We start from the raw sequence: 17,279 nt of genomic DNA on the forward strand, positions 1-17,279 counted from the left end.
CTGCCAGACCCAGGTCTCACTCTCTACTAATAGCTAACTGAGGACCAAAATGATGGAAATCTTTACTCTCACCTCCAGCCTGGAAAGTAAGAGAGAGATTTGCTGTTGGTAGAATTTGATTCCTCTTAGTGGCAGACTACATCTTTCAGTTTCTCCAAAGAAATCATCACACAAACAGACCTTTATACCTTTCCTTTCCTAATATTGATGGCCTTTTATAACATCACTTAGATAAAGCTTAAAGACCCTCTTTCTAGTAGGGATGAAAAGGGAAAGCACTTAAAGAAAATAAACATTTTTATATGAGAAAATTAAAATTGTAAGGTATCTCTATTTGTGCCCAAATTTCTATTTTTTCTTACCTAGGATTTTTTTTTTATTCCACGTTCACTCATCTGTATTTGGCTTCATCAAGTTTTCTCTTTCTAGTGGATCATTTCAGTAGCTACAAACATACTGTTTAGCATCCATCCAAAGAAATAGAGAAGAAAGAAAAGAACATTTTTCTGCTCCCCTTCACAGCAGAACTCCCCAGAAGTATTGTCTATACTCACTGTCTACAGTTTCCATTCTTTCTTTTTTCCCTCAATGTTTAAAATACTTCACATTTAAATTCCTCCCATTCTCTCCCCATTTCAAATGTTCATATGCTGTCGGTAGTATCTTGCTCCTTTTTAAAATGATGCCAAAGCAAATAGTTTTTAATTAGGATTCAAGCAACATGGTAGTCTGAACTAAGGAGGAGTCTCTTCTTAATTGCAAATACATAGAAGTGCTAAATAAAAACTTAAAATATATATCATGGCTCAAGGTAAAGGTATGGAAATCTCCAGGTGCCAGAAAATAGGAAGAAACCTGCAGACATAGCAGTGAGTGCATGGGTCCAAACAACACAGGCAGGCAGGAGGCTGGGAGCCAGGGCCATGCGTTGGGCAGAGCTCCATGGCCCAAGGCCCTCCAGGCTCTCATTCTGTCTTAAACCCACATTAATCATGCTTTCATGCCCAGTATATCCTTTCAGTATTGCCCCATGGATGTCAAATGGGTATCTCAAATGAACATGTCCAAAACTGACTCCTAATCTGCCCCACAAAAATCTCTTCTCCCCAGTCTTCCCCATGGTTAATTTATTAGTTGCCCATTAATAAATGACAACCATTCTTCCATTTGATCAGGTCAACAACCTTAGAATCATTCTTGACTCTTCTTTGTTTCTTGTATTTCACCCCAATGTGTCATCAAATCCTATTAGCACCACCAGCCTTTCTCACAATATCTTTTACTACCACACTTGTCCATGTGACAAGCCTTTGGCTAAAGAGGAAAACTTCCAATAATGGTCTAGTAAGCCATTGCGGAAGACTTTGGAGAGAGATTCTGAGGAGGAAGTAACTCCTCAGTGTTTCTCAAATCACAGAGTTTAATTGGGATATGATATGATTCAAACACAATTTCATAATTTTTCCGGGTTTCATTGGACTTTAGAATTAACAATCTTTCCCAGTTCTCTTTTTCCCATTATTCTTTAACAGCCATAGATAATAACTTCTGCTTTTCCTTTTCATCTTGCCTTTAAAGAAGCCATTCAATCAACATAGTCTTGGGTGGAGTTTTTAAAATGCAGAAGGTTTAAGAGACAAATATTTACCTCTGCAGGTACTAGAATGCTCAGTACCTAGAAGCCTCTCTCCTTTGTAAGCATTATCACCCGATCAGGTTCTCTCTGTATTGCCCCTTAGATTGTGAAATGTGGTTCAGGGTCATTACAACTTTCCTTTCCTTTGTAGCAGGCGCTTGCTCAGGGCTGAAAGTGACAGTGCCCTCACACACCGTTCATGGCATCAGGGGCCAGGCCCTCTACCTCCCTGTGCACTATGGATTCCACACTGTGGCATCAGACATCCAGATCATATGGCTGTTTGAGAGACCCCACACAATGCCCAAATACTTACTGGGCTCCGTGAACAAGTCTGTGGTTCCTGACTTGGAATACCAACACAAGTTCACCATGATGCCGCCCAACGCGTCTCTGCTCATCAACCCATTGCAGTTCACTGATGAAGGCAATTACATCGTGAAGGTCAACATTCAGGGAAATGGAACTCTATCAGCTAGTCAGAAGATACAAGTGACCGTTGATGGTGAGTCCACTATAAGTGACCTGGGCTGCAGGGAGCATGGCAGTTAGTAACAGCTCAGGAGATTAGACTACCTGGGCTTTAGGTCCTGGCTATGCAACTTTGGGCAGATTAATTAACCCTCAAAACCTCAGTGTTTTGGGGCGCCTGGGTGGCTCAGTTGGTTACGCATATGCCTTCAGCTCACGTCATGATCCTGGAGTCCCAGGATCAAGCCCCAAGTTGGGCTCCCTGCTCACTGGGGAGCCTGCTTCTCCCTCTCCCTCTGCTGCTTCCCCTGTCTGTGCTCTCTCTCTCTCTCTGTCAAATAAATAAAATCTTAAAAAAAAAAAAAAAAAACCTCAGTGTTTCATGGCACAAATTCCATTATATATCTCACAAAGCTTTCTGAATATTAAATAAGACATGCATGTAAAGTACATGCATAGTGGCCAACGAAAGGTAATCAAGCAATAAGCAGAACTTAATTTGTTTGCCTGGAAACTATCAAGGATAAAGTTGCTGATACAGTAAGATGGAGGAATTTTTTTTCCTCAGTATCAGAACACACCCTGGGAAGAGCCCTGTTTTTGTCACATGAAGACTTTTATTTTGATACACTGTTTGGGGGAGGATGAGACTTGCTCAAGGACTGTACTTAAGGAACAATAGAAGTTGCTGGAAATGTCCTCTGAGGGATTATGGAGTCAGCTAAATTTCAGACCTTTATTTTCCTTATTGAGGTATATAAGTAGCATGCCTTAAATATACTATGTCCAAACCCCAACTTCTGATTTTCCCCTTAAACCTGATTATTTAACAGGTTATTACTTAAAATTTTCTCCATTTTAGTAAATACCAACTCCATTCCATCAGTTGCTCAGGCCAAAACTTTGCCATTACCATTGACCCCCTCTTTCTCTCACACCCCACATCCAGTCCACAAGTTATCAGTCAGCTTTACCTTCAAAATAGTGTTCAGTCACTTCTTACCACCCCCTCTACCTCTTCTCTCAACCCCACCACCAGCTCTGAACTGGACTATCCCTAATAGCCTGCTACCCGGTCTCCTGCTTCTACTCCCACCTCCTGCAGCTTTAAACCCTCCCATGGCTTTCTATCTCACTTAAAATAAGAGCCAGAGTACTAACAATGTCCTACAAGGCCCCACATGATCCCTCCCAGCATACCCAGCATCTCTCTGACCCCATTTCCTACCTTCCTCACCCCCCACTCACTCTGTTGTGACCACACTGGCCTCCTAGCTTTTCCTAGAATAGGCCAAACACACTTATACCTCAGGGCCTTTGTACTTGCTATTCAGTCTACCTAGACTGCTTTTCTCCTAGATAATAGCATGGTTCCCTGCCCTATTTCCTTTAGGTCTCAGCCAAAATGTCACTTTATCTGTGAAGGTTTTCCTGACCACGTTATAAAGTATAGCCTCATTCCCCCAAACAGAGAGACAAAGAAAGAGAGAGAGAGATTCCCCCAAACAAATATATAGAGAGAGTTACTATCTATCTTGAGTTCTGTTTTATTCTTTTCACAGCACTTATTTCCACCTGGATATATTATATATATTTATTTGATTATTTTTTCTCTCCCACACCTAGAATATGAGGTCCATGGGAGCAGGGACTTTGTATTGTTTGCTGCTTTGTCCTCAGTTCCTAAAAGCCGATGCTGGCCTTTAGTAGGCACTCAGTAAGTGTGTGTGGAGTAAATGAGTGGAGACCAGAAAAGCTGAGGGAAGCGAAAGCAGAGGATATGGAAGCAGATGCCCATAGAGCAACTGTGAAAAGAGAAAAGGAGAAAATGTTCATGAAATTCTCCTGGGTAGTATCCTATCTCTCCCCAAAACTTAATGGAATATTCATTACATTTTAATATCTAGTAAAATTGGGTCTGTTTGGCAAAATGCAACTAAAAAGTCTTAATAGGGCTTAGGGCCTATGTAAAATATCTTCCTGGGAAACTTCCACATGTGAGTCACACTCTTTAAGGCAGGTATATGATCACAGCCTATTCTGATTGGTTCTCCCCATAAAAGACCTTCGACATTACTTCTTTCCCATACCAGATCTGTTTCCACACAGAGAGATATTTGAAACATAAGCTTTTCCTGTGTAATAAATGTACACAACTCATTTTTTCTTTTTAAATCATAATAATGTAAACAAAAGCTATTCTACATCCTTTGTTCTTGCCAGGGACTCTAAAAGATTAAATTGAACGAACAAGTTGATTGTACCCATCTTAAGAAAAACTGAAGGCTTCAGAACTACTTAGGTCCCCTGCAAATTATTTCAGTTTCCTTTTTTCTTATTTTTCATTTTCTCCTATATTCCCTGGGCTGAAGGACTGGGTCTGTTTATTCCCCAATGCACATTTTTCCATGTAGGAAAATGAGTGCATGAGTCAAGAGGAATTTACCTTCAGAGATGCATCAACCCCAATTTAAAGCCTGATAGGAAATTGAAATCTAAATATCTGAGCCAATCATTTCTCACTTATCTATCATCTCACTCTCTGTGTGTCCTGTGATGATGCATAGAAGGAAATTATTAAACATATATCTCTCCAAAATGCAGGAGAGAAACATTGCCAGATATAAAGCCCTCTTCATTTTGTCACTGACTGCTGTGTAACTCTGGTCAAGTTACTGTCCTTTATCAAACAGAACTGAGAACGTCAAAGATTAATGAAGTTTGCTGAAAATATTTGTGGATACTTATATAATTTCAACCCTTACCCAATAATTTTACAGTTAAAACTCAGGGAGGAAATATTTACTCATTCTTGGAGATTTCTTCATTTGACAAATAGCATCATGTACCAGATTCATGAGATATAACTATTTTCCTATTACTTGAAATTCCAACGGGAATTACTATTGGATTTGTCTTTTATATCTCTAATGGGATGTAATCACAATAACACATTTTATCCTGTTTTCAAATTGAATCAGTGTTGAAATGTAGGCTTTGGTTTGTAAAGTGGCTAACATAATGTTGCAATTGCACAGCAATTAAAACATATAATTAGTTCACTTACCTAAAAAGAAAAGTAAGTGGTGAAAATGTGATTCTCTAAAACTTTCCCTCAATATTCCACAAGTGTAATATATATGAGCTTTATATTTTACAGATGGTGGATAAAAATTTAGGTTCATCTACCCCAAGCAGCTATTCTTGGGACATTAGAACAAATCAAGAGAGGGGAATGCCATGTAAACTTTGCCTGTGAGAGTATACCTTTATGATGTGGGAAAAGGCACAATGAACAGGAAATAAGGAAGTTGGTGTTCTCTACACTAACTGCATTATCTATAAAGTAAAGGTTTTCATTAGAAAATCCTTGAAAAGTACATTCTAGAATTTTGGTTATCTCTGCTATAAATGATATTTTTATATTTTTATCATTTTGCATTTTCCATTGATTATTTTTTATTCTCTTCTTTATTTTCTGAACTGTGTACATCTATAAAAATGTAAAATTTTAGAATCATTTCCCCAGGATTTGACGTTTGAAAGACCACACAGACTTGTATTATAATTCCGTGGTGGCAAAAACCATTTCTATCTCTTTTGATATTGCAGATCCTATCACAAAACCAGTTGTACAGACTCAGCCTTCCTCTGGAGCTGTGGAGTATGTGGGGAACATGACCCTGACATGCCTCGTGGAAGGGGGCACCCGGCTGGTTTACCAGTGGCTAAAAAATGAAAGGCCTGTCCACACCAGCTCCACCACCTCCTTTTCTCTGCAAAACAATACCCTTCATATTGCTCCAGTGACCAAAGAAGATATTGGGAATTACAGTTGCCTGGTGAAGAACCCTGTCAGTGAGATGGAAAGTGACATCATTATGCCTACCATATATTGTAAGTTTTTAAAAATATGTATATTCATGACTTTTCTTCTGGGAAGTTTACACAAGGGTGGTCACAGAGAATATCAACACAAACTGTCATTTGTTTTTTACATTATTGTAATACAGTACTAGTTTTAATTATACTTCCTATACATAGCCTTTGTCATGAAATATAGCTAGTAGAATGACCCTCTTTCTTGAATATCAAGTTGAGATACTGGCTGTGAGCCTTTTAGGATACATTTTCTGACTTGGTCTGTTGTGTGACTTTATATCCAGTGGAAAGTAGGAAACTCAATTTTAAGAACCAAGAACCAATACAGAAGGCACTAATTTATTTACTCTAAGGACGAAGAATTGGTGATCATAAACTGGAGGAGGGGGTGCTCTGTAGCTGACCGCAGGGAGAAAGAGTGTTCCCAGATTATGCATGGGTACTACATCCCAGGGCATGGCTATTCTTCTGCCCATTTTCTCAGCTCCATTTTTAGAGAAAACTTAATTGTTCTGCAGTAAGCTAATAAGGTTCCCAGAGGATCGGTAATTATTTCAGATTTCAATTTTCTTTGTTTTTTTTCCGTTGTTGTTGCTGTTATTGTCATTTAATCTCACATACAGAGTTAAGTTCATCAAGCTCTTCAGTTTGTGTCATATTATCATCCCAGCCCAAGCAGGATCCCTCTTTCTTTATCATATTATTTTTCCCAGTCCCCTCTACTTCATAGCACCACCTCTAGTATGTTTAATTTTGCAGTCTAATTTCAGCTTCACACAGGGTTTCTCAGTGTCCACACTACTGACATTTTGGGCTGGACAAATCTTTGTTGTGGGGGCTGTCTTATGTATTATAGGATGTTTAATGGCATCCCTGGCCTCCCCACCTTCAACTGTGACAACTAAAAATGTCTCTGGATATTGCCGTATGTCCCCTGTTATGGAGGGTGCAAAATCTCCCCTAGTTGAGGACCAATGACCTATCACATTGGGAATTCTTCTCATCAGTCACTATGTAGCTTAGAACATAGCCACAACAGCAGTGTAACAAAGAGTGAGGCATGGTAAAGGAAAACTTCTCAACCCTGTGGCATGAGGGTAGAGGTTTCAGCTAGTTGAACCATTGGGCAGAATTAACTGTATCTACTTACTCGCCAAATACTATCTGTATAATAATACTAGGAGAGGCCCCAAAGCCTAGTGTTTAGGTGCTTAGGAGGTAGACAGACCTAAGTAGGAGATGGGTTCTATCATTACTCATATGACCTTAAGAAATTCCTTGACCTTTCTGAGCCTCATTTGTAAAATGGAGATAGTTAAAACTACCTCACCACATTGCTGTGGCTCAATAAGGTATCTGAAAAATAGCTAATGACTGACACAAAACAAGCATTCAGTAAACAGAGGCTGTTTATATTACTGATTCTATTTTCTTCAATAGAAAATTGATGGAGTCCTCTTGAGGAAATGTGTTATTAACTTTTTGGGAAAAAGCACCAGCATATGTACAAAATGTAGGCTTTTCCAACTAGATAAAGCTCAGCAGTAAAACTGAGCTCCAGGATTGGGGCAGGAAAAGTAGCTGCAGGGAGAGGAGTGAAATAGTGTGATTCAAGTATCCAGTAAGGTTTGCTTGAGCCAGCAAAATTAAGCCAAGAAAAATGGAATCATTGACTCTTGAAACAGGAAGCTATCCTATAGTTAAGCAGACGTGAGAAAATATGCACAATAAAATGTGTGAAAGAGAATGTCATAAATACTATAGGGAAGTGTACAAAGGACCATGATGGCTAGGAACAAGAACTCTGGAGCCAGAGGCCTGGGTTCAAATCCTGTATCTACTACCTTACCTCTCTGTGCCTCAGTTTTTTCATCCATATAATGATGATAATACCATTATAATACCAAGTAATACCTACTTCATAGAGTTACTGTGAGGATTAAATCTGTTACTACATGCAAATTGCTTAGAACAGTGACTGATAGTAAGTATTCTACAACTATTAGCCATTATTATCACTATAATATTATGAGACTATGAAATTCAAAGAAAGAAAATATTACTTCTGGCTAGAGAGAATGGTTATTGTAGGAAGTAACATTTGAGATGAATCTTGAACAATGGGCATGACTGGGGCAAGTAACAGTGTCTGGAAAAACCATTTTAGGCAATGGGGACAGCAGGAACCCAAACCCAAAGCAGAGGTCAAAGTTTAGGCAAATGGTCAAGTTTAGTTAGAGTGAAGGATACAGCAAGGGGTGTGGTAGACTAGATGGTCAGATAGATATGTTTGAGTTAAATCATGGAGAGCTTTGAACACCAGACCTTATATGGTAAATAATGAGGAAAAATTATTTTTTAAACAAAGGTTCAAATAAAAAAAGACTAGAGAATGGTTTATAAGCTAAAATTTAGACACACATATTCTAGGCTAAATCAAAAAATGTTTGTCAAGAGAGCACGTTTTCAAGATAGATCACAAACATCAAACAATTATAGAAATGGTATACATAGGAAAGGAAAAAAGGGAAGTAGGATATATTTTATTAACCAAAAATACAGAAAGGAAAAGTCACCAATTTTGAACTATATACCGTGATTAAACTTATTTAAGAGCAATTTCAAAATATTTTTTTCTGAAAAGTATTATCCACATGGAAATAGAAAAAACGTCATACACTGTATAAGTCATTTTTGGTTTAGGGGAACCAAAGAGGATTAGCTCCTAGTCCAACCTAGTCCAAAATTCATTGTCTCAAAGATGAACCATTCCCTTCATTTGGAAACAGAAGAAATTATATTAAAAATGCCAAAGAAGGAGGAAATTACAGTTTTTCACCAAGAAATACCACAACACCCATACTGCAAGCAACTCACTTGAGATTTGTTACAGTTATTAATTGCATTATGTTTAACAATGGCATTATTTTTATAGCAGAACTTTTAGCTATATTTTTACAGTTTTATATAATTTTATATTCAGATGACATTGTGAAAATATTGTCTGCCTTAATGCATAGACTGAGAAATAGATTCACAAAGGAAGTTTAAACTGTGCCTATCTGCATGATAACATTGTATTGGAGTGAAAAATTCAGATTTGGTGTGGTCTATTTATAAGTGTAGTTATCTTCTTGACGGAATAAGTTTATTCTGACATGAATTAACACTTCCATTCAACTGCAAGTAGCACAAGACCTAAGTATTGAAGTTATTCAAGCACAATGAAAAAAAATGTGAGCAGGCAAGGTGAATCAAATCTAGGGCTATGCAGATACATCTTTACGTTATTCTTTATTACTTGGTCTAAATGGTTTACATTCACATAGAAGGTACAAAATGCAAAAAAAGATATTAAAGCAGCCAGATATCATCTACTGAATATTAAACCTAAGGAACCGTCATTCAGTGTGGTCAGAAACAGCAAGAAGTGAGCTTGTGCTGGAGCATTCCTTGTTAACTGATGATCTTTTTGTTTCAACCACATTAAATTCTAGTTAATATCATGTCATTTGGGGAGTGCAGTGGAGAGCACAGTGGTTATGAGCCTGAGCTGAAAATTGAGACTGCCTGGGCTAAAACCTTGGTTCTGCCATTAACAGTATATGCAAGTGACCCCCTTTTTTGTGCATCAGTGTCCTCATTCTCCTTATCTCCACTGTCCTCTGTATAAGGCTAATACCTGTCTCAAGTTGGATGGGAAGGATTAGGTGAGATTTTATGAATAAAGAAGTCAGTGAGTAGCACATAGGAAGAACTCAATGATCTTAGCTCTTCCCTCCCCCCTTTTTTCTTTCTTTTTTTTTCTTTTTTTTTTTTTTCCTGTGAGCCAAAACTATGCTGACATAATTGGGAACATGGCAGCAAGAAGTTATGGAGAGCGTGGATCATTTAGAAGATGCCTACAAAGAGAAAACTGAAGGAATACCTTAAGAAGAACATTTTCTTTCCCAAACATTACCAGTAGTTAACATTATTTTCTTTACATGAAAATATTTTCTTTACATCAGTTTTTTTTTTTTTTTAACATCTATCTGTCTCTCCATCTATTTGCCTATCTTTAAACTCTAGCTATAGATTTAAATGAGAAATTCCCGGGGCGAAATTGCATAAACAGTTACATGAAAGTATCATTTGCATCTTTAAATACACTTTTATTTGGCTATATAGTTTATTTTAATCTGTCAAAGTGAGACTAAGACTTTTTTTTTTAAAGATTTTATTTATTTATTTGAAAGAGAGAGTGCATGCACCAGGGGAGGGGCAGAGAAGTAGACTCCCCGCGGAGCAGGGAGCCCAACGGAGCAGGGAGCCCAACATGGGACTCAGTCCCAGGGCTCTGGGATCATGACCTGAGCCAAAGGCAGATGCTTAACCAACTGAGCCACCCAGGCGCCCTCTTTTTTTTTAGAGAGAGAGAAAGTGCGCACACACAAGAAGGAGGGGAGGGGCAGAGGGAGAGGGAGACAGAGAATCTTAAGCAGGCTCCATGCCTAGTGCAGAGCCTAATGCGGGGCTCATTGTCACAACCCTGAGATCATATGACCTGAGCTGAAATCAAGAGTCAAACACTTAACCGACTGAGCCACCCAGGCACCCCAAATTTTTCTTTTAACATGTACAAGTTCATGCCCCAATCTCGTTATTATCATGGAATATGGTGATACACAGGGTATAAAGAATAAAAATGAGGGAAAAACCATAGTCATACCTATAAATATTAAATATTATGCTTTAAATTCCTAAATCTTCTTTCTTATCCTGTGTTATTTTAAAGGATGAAAATATCCCCATCCAAATAAATTCAAATTTCACAGAATATGTCTTCTATTATGGACTGAACCTTTTTCTTTACATTGTTTTAGACATAGTCTATGGAAATCTCACAGAGAAACGCCAGTCATGAGTAAAGACTAATGGTAGATAGTAGGAAGAAGAACATTTGGAAAATTTATAAGTTTGCACTGTAAAGATGAATTATCTAGATGGCTTAACAACAATTATTACTCTTATTAAGTGGTAATTGTGAATATAGTATTATTAATTTACTTTCTTGACTATTTTTACATTCAAATGCAAAACTCTTCACTTAGTCAACAATCTCATCTTACTGACCTTCATTCATTCACTTATTCACTCATCCATTCATAGTTTGTTTGATTCAAAAATCAAACATCATGGTCTGGGTTGTGCTTAACAATTATTACTTATCACATAGCATATAGAAACACAACCCAGACTCATTAACTTTTTTCAGACTCATTAATTTTTACATTTTTCTTTCTATTGCTATTTTAGCCCTGTTTTATTGTTTGTTTTTATTTTTTGTTCGGTTTGGTTTAATTTGGGGTTACAATAATTAAGTAAAGTATGTAATGTGAAGATTTGTCATTTATCCTTCCTGTTGATGTAGCATCAACATTTTTGCAATCTTTATCATTCTATACAAACTGGGAATATATGCCTTGGTTGATGTTCCCACTTCTCTTTCTTCACCTGGCTACACCCTCTTCTCCTTTCATAGTATCATCTTCTCCAGAAAGGCTCACTTGCCCCGACCTTGTTTCAGCTCTTCAGTGTGACTAAGAGGTTCGCTGTGCTCCTATAACACCTCTTTCCTGGTACTCACTGTACTGGAGTCTTTCTATTCATAAGCACTCTGACCCCAAATAGGAACTCTGCGTTATTCATCTTTGTATCCCTAGGGCAATACTTGACACAGATTAAGAACTCGATACAGGTTTCTTGAACTTGACTAAAATGGAACAGATGATCTTTCTTCATATCCCTTTCTTAATGATGCAAGGCTAAATTCCCATCGTAAGATAACAGCTTCCTAATTACAGTGCTTTGGCCTTTTATTTTTTGTTTTTGTTTTTGTTTCTGATCTTTAGCAAAGTTTCTCAATAAAAATGTCATATTCCAATATTCCCCCACAGAGGTCCACATCATAATTTAGAATTTCAGCATTAATTAACGAGTCTGTTTTCTTAAGGCACTGTTTCTGTGACAGCTTCCTTCATGAAAGCAGGAATTATTTTTTATTTTGGCAGAAAAAGTTTAACAGAATCTAATAAGACTGGCCATGTATGTATGAGATTATGATGTCATAACCTAGTAATGGACTTGTTTGGAATATAACATCAAGTCAGTAATTCAGACAAATACCTACTTATAGTCCATGAAATGTATATGCCTTCCAGCTTCGTTGTAAATAATAACCCAGTAACCACTGCATTTTGTGTGCAACATATGGCACTGCTGCAGGGAAGTATTCTAAGTGGTAAAAATTAAAGAAAAAAAAAAGGTCATTCACAGTAAATACTTACCATCTGCTCCCAAGCAGGGTTGCAAGCAGCATCATGATGGAAATTTCAGTACTGTTCCCACCCAGCCATAAATTGTTAAAGAGAACAGATGATATGTGATTTTACAAGTCACTTAGTAAACAGCCATTTCTGAGGCAAAAGGTTTATTTCTGTTGGGAGTTCTCTGCCACAGGGCAAGAAACTGAACCGTAATCCAAAGTCAAAATAGAATTATCCTTCTGCTTTCATTTTCAATGTCAGAGGCCACACTGGTTGAATCACTCCAAATGTCTTCAATTGGATTGCCCATTCTCATGAATAATACATTCAGCTGCACCTCAAAGTAAAAGATGGTCAGACTGAAGTGCTAAAAAGGAAATAACATCATAGTGTAGTAAGAAGAAAACACTGTAAGCAGTGTATAGAGAGAAAGAGAGAGAAAGAGGAAGGAAGGAAGGAAGGAAAAAGGAAGGAAGGAAAGAAGGTAGGAAGGAGATAGATGTGTGTGTGAGAGACAGAAAGAAGTATATAAGATTGAAAGATCATACACTGAAATCGGATATTCATTCTTTGAATGGTAAAATTACAAATGAGTTTTCTTTCCATCCTTGTGAGTCTCTGAATTTCAAGGTTTCCTGCAATAAACATGTATTTCTTATATAATCAGATAAAGTATGTTATATTTTTAAGAAATCATATCAAAAGCAAGGAACTTAAATGCTTCAAGGTGTTAGGTTCCAAGAATTGGGAGAAATGTTTGTATGGGGGCTGGGAAAGTTTGAAGGATTTTGAAGCTAACTCTGAAGAACCAGATATAGCATATAATTAAGACAGAGGAGAAAAGTTTATGTCAATCATGAAACGCAACAAATGGGGAAGTAGCCAAATCAAAATATGCATACGTATAGGGAAGATAAGCTGAGATTCCTTTCTTTAGAAGCATGTTTTATTTTAAACTAGAACAATATTATTAAATTAGATAATCAACCTTATTCACCAAATTTGGCTGTAAGTGACTATGGGCTTCCTTTACAAATTGAGCCCATTCTCCAAAATAAAAGAATTACTACTTTTGAGAATACTCCATTATGTTGCAGGGTCCTAAGGCAATTCCAATTGAGGAGTTCTCAAAAAAGTTTTGAGTAATGTCAGCACACTGAAAAGAATATTACTCATTTTTATGTGTGTCAAATTATCAAGCAATTTGTTTTTATAGTCTGTAAACCCTGAAAGCCAATGAAGACAGACTTAAACTGAATGGCTGTATTTTTATGACCACACTCTTGTTTATCACTGCTCGCAGAAAAGCTCTCTTAGACTTTAGTTTTTGTGCACAGACTCAGGTCTCTTGTTGTTCCAAACTTTAGTTGATTCCTCCTCTTGGTTTCCTACTATGTGAACCATAACCAGTACTTACCAGTTGGTGGTCTTTGCTTCTTTAATATTCTGTCAATGCTAACAACTTGAAGGGACCCTGCTGCTGAAGGGGGCCTGGGAGAACAGCCACAGGAATCATGTCTACGACATTCGGATTTTCCCACAATGCCTAGAACAATACTATGCACACAGTGACATCTCAGTATTGATTTTGGTTGAATGAGTGAAAACAACTCTTCGTTCCCGTTACACAACCTACTGTTTAGTGGAATTCAGAATAAGAGGGTTCCACTTAGCACACAGTTCTGAAAGAGTGGTTTTCCCCAGAGACTGTATCATAGCCTGAAATGAGAGCCATATGACAGGGTTCTAGTACAGCTAGTACAGTGCAGGAAAGGGCATTCATTTGTCTTCACTATAATCTTCCATCTCCTGTTCCTGATTACTTTACATTTGAAGATACTAACGTCTTTATTTGGCTTCTGAAATCAGGATCATCTCATGTATACATATTAATGTAAATCTATAGCTTCCCTGTAGAAGTTTGTATCTTTAGGAAGCAAATATGTGTAAAGTTCATGTTCCCTAGCTAAATATAATTTATTGTTTTGCATCTTCAGTTTCTGTTTTATCTTAGGAAATGTGTTTTCCCAATGGTAGATTGGTCAGAAAATGCTGACACAAAAGGGAACCACTCTGGGAATCTGCAAAATTAAGGTTGGTTTGCCAGTATCCAAAATAGCTTTAGCATGGCATCAATCATTCAAGGTATTTCAAAGGGAGAAGGAACTTGGGCAACCATTCATGCAGTCAACCTTTTTGTAGCAAAGGTGAGGAAAGTGAGACCTAAAAGTTTAAATGACTTCTGAAGAACACTTAAATAATTATTGACAAAATCAGGATTTAACATAGTGATAACTGATAATGACTACTGTGTAATCATTACATCATATTATTCCCTATAATGAGAGATAAATAGTACTTTTAAAAAAAAAATCAGAACCGGGGCACCTGGGTGGCCCAGTCGGTTAAGTGTCTGCCTTCGGCTCAGGTCATGATCCCGGGGTCCTGGGATCGAGCCCCACATCGGGCTCCCTGCTCAGCAGGGAGTCTGCTTCTCCCTCTCCCTCTGCCCCCCTCCCTCTGCCCCTCACCCCGCTTGTGCTCACTCTCTCTCTCTCTCTCTCAAATAAATAACTAAAATCTTAAAAAAATAATCAGAACCTTTGAGATTAGGTTATTACTGAGCAAACCATCCATAGCCTTTTCCATTTTATTAATTCCTTGAGAGTAAGAACTGTATCTTATACATTTTTTCTCTCTTATATTAAATATATTATCTAACAGTATCTCTCAAACAAGAATTTGTTGATTGATTACTTGATTAACTGAGTACAGAATTAATATATAATTAGACAATTTTAGCTTATTATAGAGATAATACTATAGTTACACAACAAGAAACTATTCTGATATAGAAAATTATACCACATACATTTTTTGGGAGGTAATATGAATGATCAAATGCATATATTTTAGAGTTCCAGCTCTGCTATATAAAAACTTTGGACCATGGGAAAATTAATTTTTAAATGTCTCTTCCTTCATCCTATAATGAGAATAATAAATTCTACGTCATGTGGTCGCTTTAAAAATTAAATGTGGTTGTCTGTGTAAGTACTTAAAGTGCTTTCATATGGAAAGTAGCCAACAGATGTAGGTGATGATCAGCTGAAAACTGAACACAATCATGTCCAAACCTTAAAGTTTTTAGAATTTAAACCAGGATTTAGACTGGACAAGAAAGACTTTATCTAGCTCGGAAATTTTTTCAATCTCTGTCTTTATTTTCTGAAGAAAGCAATGGGAAATACATCCTCATCTACAGGCAGTCTGGTGCCATGGACATAGCAAAATGCCACAAGAAAATTGCAGTAAGGAAAAACACCATGGGATATCCATGATTAAGTAGTTTATGATGATCAATGAATATTTGTTAATGATAATGAAGATGTATTTTTTCCAAACAGGATTCTAAGCTTGGTTTGCAGGGAAAAGTTTTTTAAATTCTTTAAATGTTAATGTGTCATGAAAATACGGGACACTTCTGTATCTATTTGCACAAATCTGTGCTCCATGTGAAACTATTTTATTAATATTTGCATGACCTACCTTAGTACTGAAAAGAAAAACAGATAATACTCAAAGTATGAGAAAATAATGGCCATAATCTATTTATAATATGCTTTCAAGTACAATTATGGTTTCAGAAAGATGGTACTTGTCTAACACGATTGCAGATTTATCAATACATTAATTACTCAAAAGCTTAGCATATGTGCTGGAGGGGAGCGGGGTGGAGGGATGGGGTAACTTGGTGATGGACACTGGGGAGGGTATGTGTTGTAATGAGCACTGGGTATTATATAAGACTGATGAATCACAGACTGGTACCCCGAAACAAATAATACATTATATGTTAACTAATTGAATTTAAATCTTTAAAAAAGTGATGATGAATAAAAAAGCTTAGCATACAGTTATGATGGCAGTGTCTCTAAAATTATATACTAAGTTTCAAGGTTTTTACTATCTCAGATAAGTTCAATCACATCTCAAATAATTTCCATTGTCATGGATATCAGAATAACACATTTTTAGTCTTCACAATTTATTGGGAATCTAAATGAGGACCTATTTGCCCAAGTTTAACTTGAAGACTTTCATGGAAAGTAAAATGCTTCTGAGCTCTCCCAAACTCTATAACTATGTTGTGATTCTTTATACCATCCCTTTGTTTCTTTTTTCTATCAATGCAGATGGACCTTATGGACTTCGAGTTAATTCTGACAAAGGGCTAAAAGTAGGGGAAGTGTTCACTGTTGACATTGGAGAGGCCATCTTGTTTTATTGTTCTGCTGATTCTTATCCCCCCAACACCTACTCCTGGATCCGGAGGACTGACAATACAACATATGTCATTAAGCACGGGCCTCGCTTGGAAGTTGCATCTGAGAAAGTAGGCCAGAAGACAACTGACTATATGTGCTGTGCTTACAACAATGTAACTGGACGGCGAGATGAAGCTCATTTCACAGTCATCATCACTTCTGTAGGTAAGTGTGACATAAAAAGCAAGGATCCCAAGGAAACACAAATGCAAGCTAGCCTTGCTCTAGCCCCATTTTATATCTATGTGGAAGAGAAAACTATTGTGGATTGTTGATAAACTCTAAGAAACTCTCTTTCCTGAGTTGATTAATCCATGGCTTCTATGAGTCAAAGAAAGAAAACCCAAAACAGAATGGAGAGAGAATTCAATTGCTAACTGAGGGACTATGAAGAAAAAGAGAATTCAATAAATGACTTAAATATGCATTTATGCTTTCCTGATTTTAAAATCAGGAGTAGAAGAGAAGCAGTCTACTCATTTAAACTGGTTTATATTTGCTATTGCATTAGCTCAGGTGAATAAATCTCCATGAGTTGGAAATCTGGTTTTCCTACTATCTGATTTGACTCCTCTTCTCACTGTCCTTCATGGGCCTCCCTTCCTCTTTCATCATTTAAGCACCTGAAATCTGGAAGTTCTTAACAGGAGTCTC

The 17,279-nt window shown here is 37.2% G+C and overlaps 1 protein-coding gene across 19 annotated transcripts in view; it reads left to right on the top strand.

The window, feature by feature from the left end:
• HEPACAM2 (HEPACAM family member 2) overlaps positions 1-17,279 on the top strand; it is a 48,509-nt gene that overhangs the window by 10,746 nt on the left and 20,484 nt on the right. For 14 of the 19 annotated variants that reach the window (XM_032402144.1, XM_032402155.1, XM_032402142.1 and 11 more), the window contains exons 2-4: positions 1,788-2,141; positions 5,720-6,004; positions 16,494-16,790. In XM_032402144.1, the coding sequence (XP_032258035.1) occupies positions 1,937-2,141; positions 5,720-6,004; positions 16,494-16,790 (787 nt within the window). In that variant the 5' untranslated portion in view covers positions 1,788-1,936. Of the gene's footprint in view, positions 1-1,747; positions 2,142-5,719; positions 6,005-16,493; positions 16,791-17,279 lie in introns of those variants that run through there. The other 5 variants (XM_032402156.1, XM_032402143.1, XM_032402138.1 and 2 more) reach the window with 2 other exon arrangements.

The sequence above is a fragment of the Phoca vitulina genome, unplaced genomic scaffold (assembly GCF_004348235.1).
Source record: "Phoca vitulina isolate PV1807 unplaced genomic scaffold, GSC_HSeal_1.0 scaffold4, whole genome shotgun sequence".
In the NCBI taxonomy this organism is placed as follows: domain Eukaryota; kingdom Metazoa; phylum Chordata; class Mammalia; order Carnivora; family Phocidae; genus Phoca; species Phoca vitulina.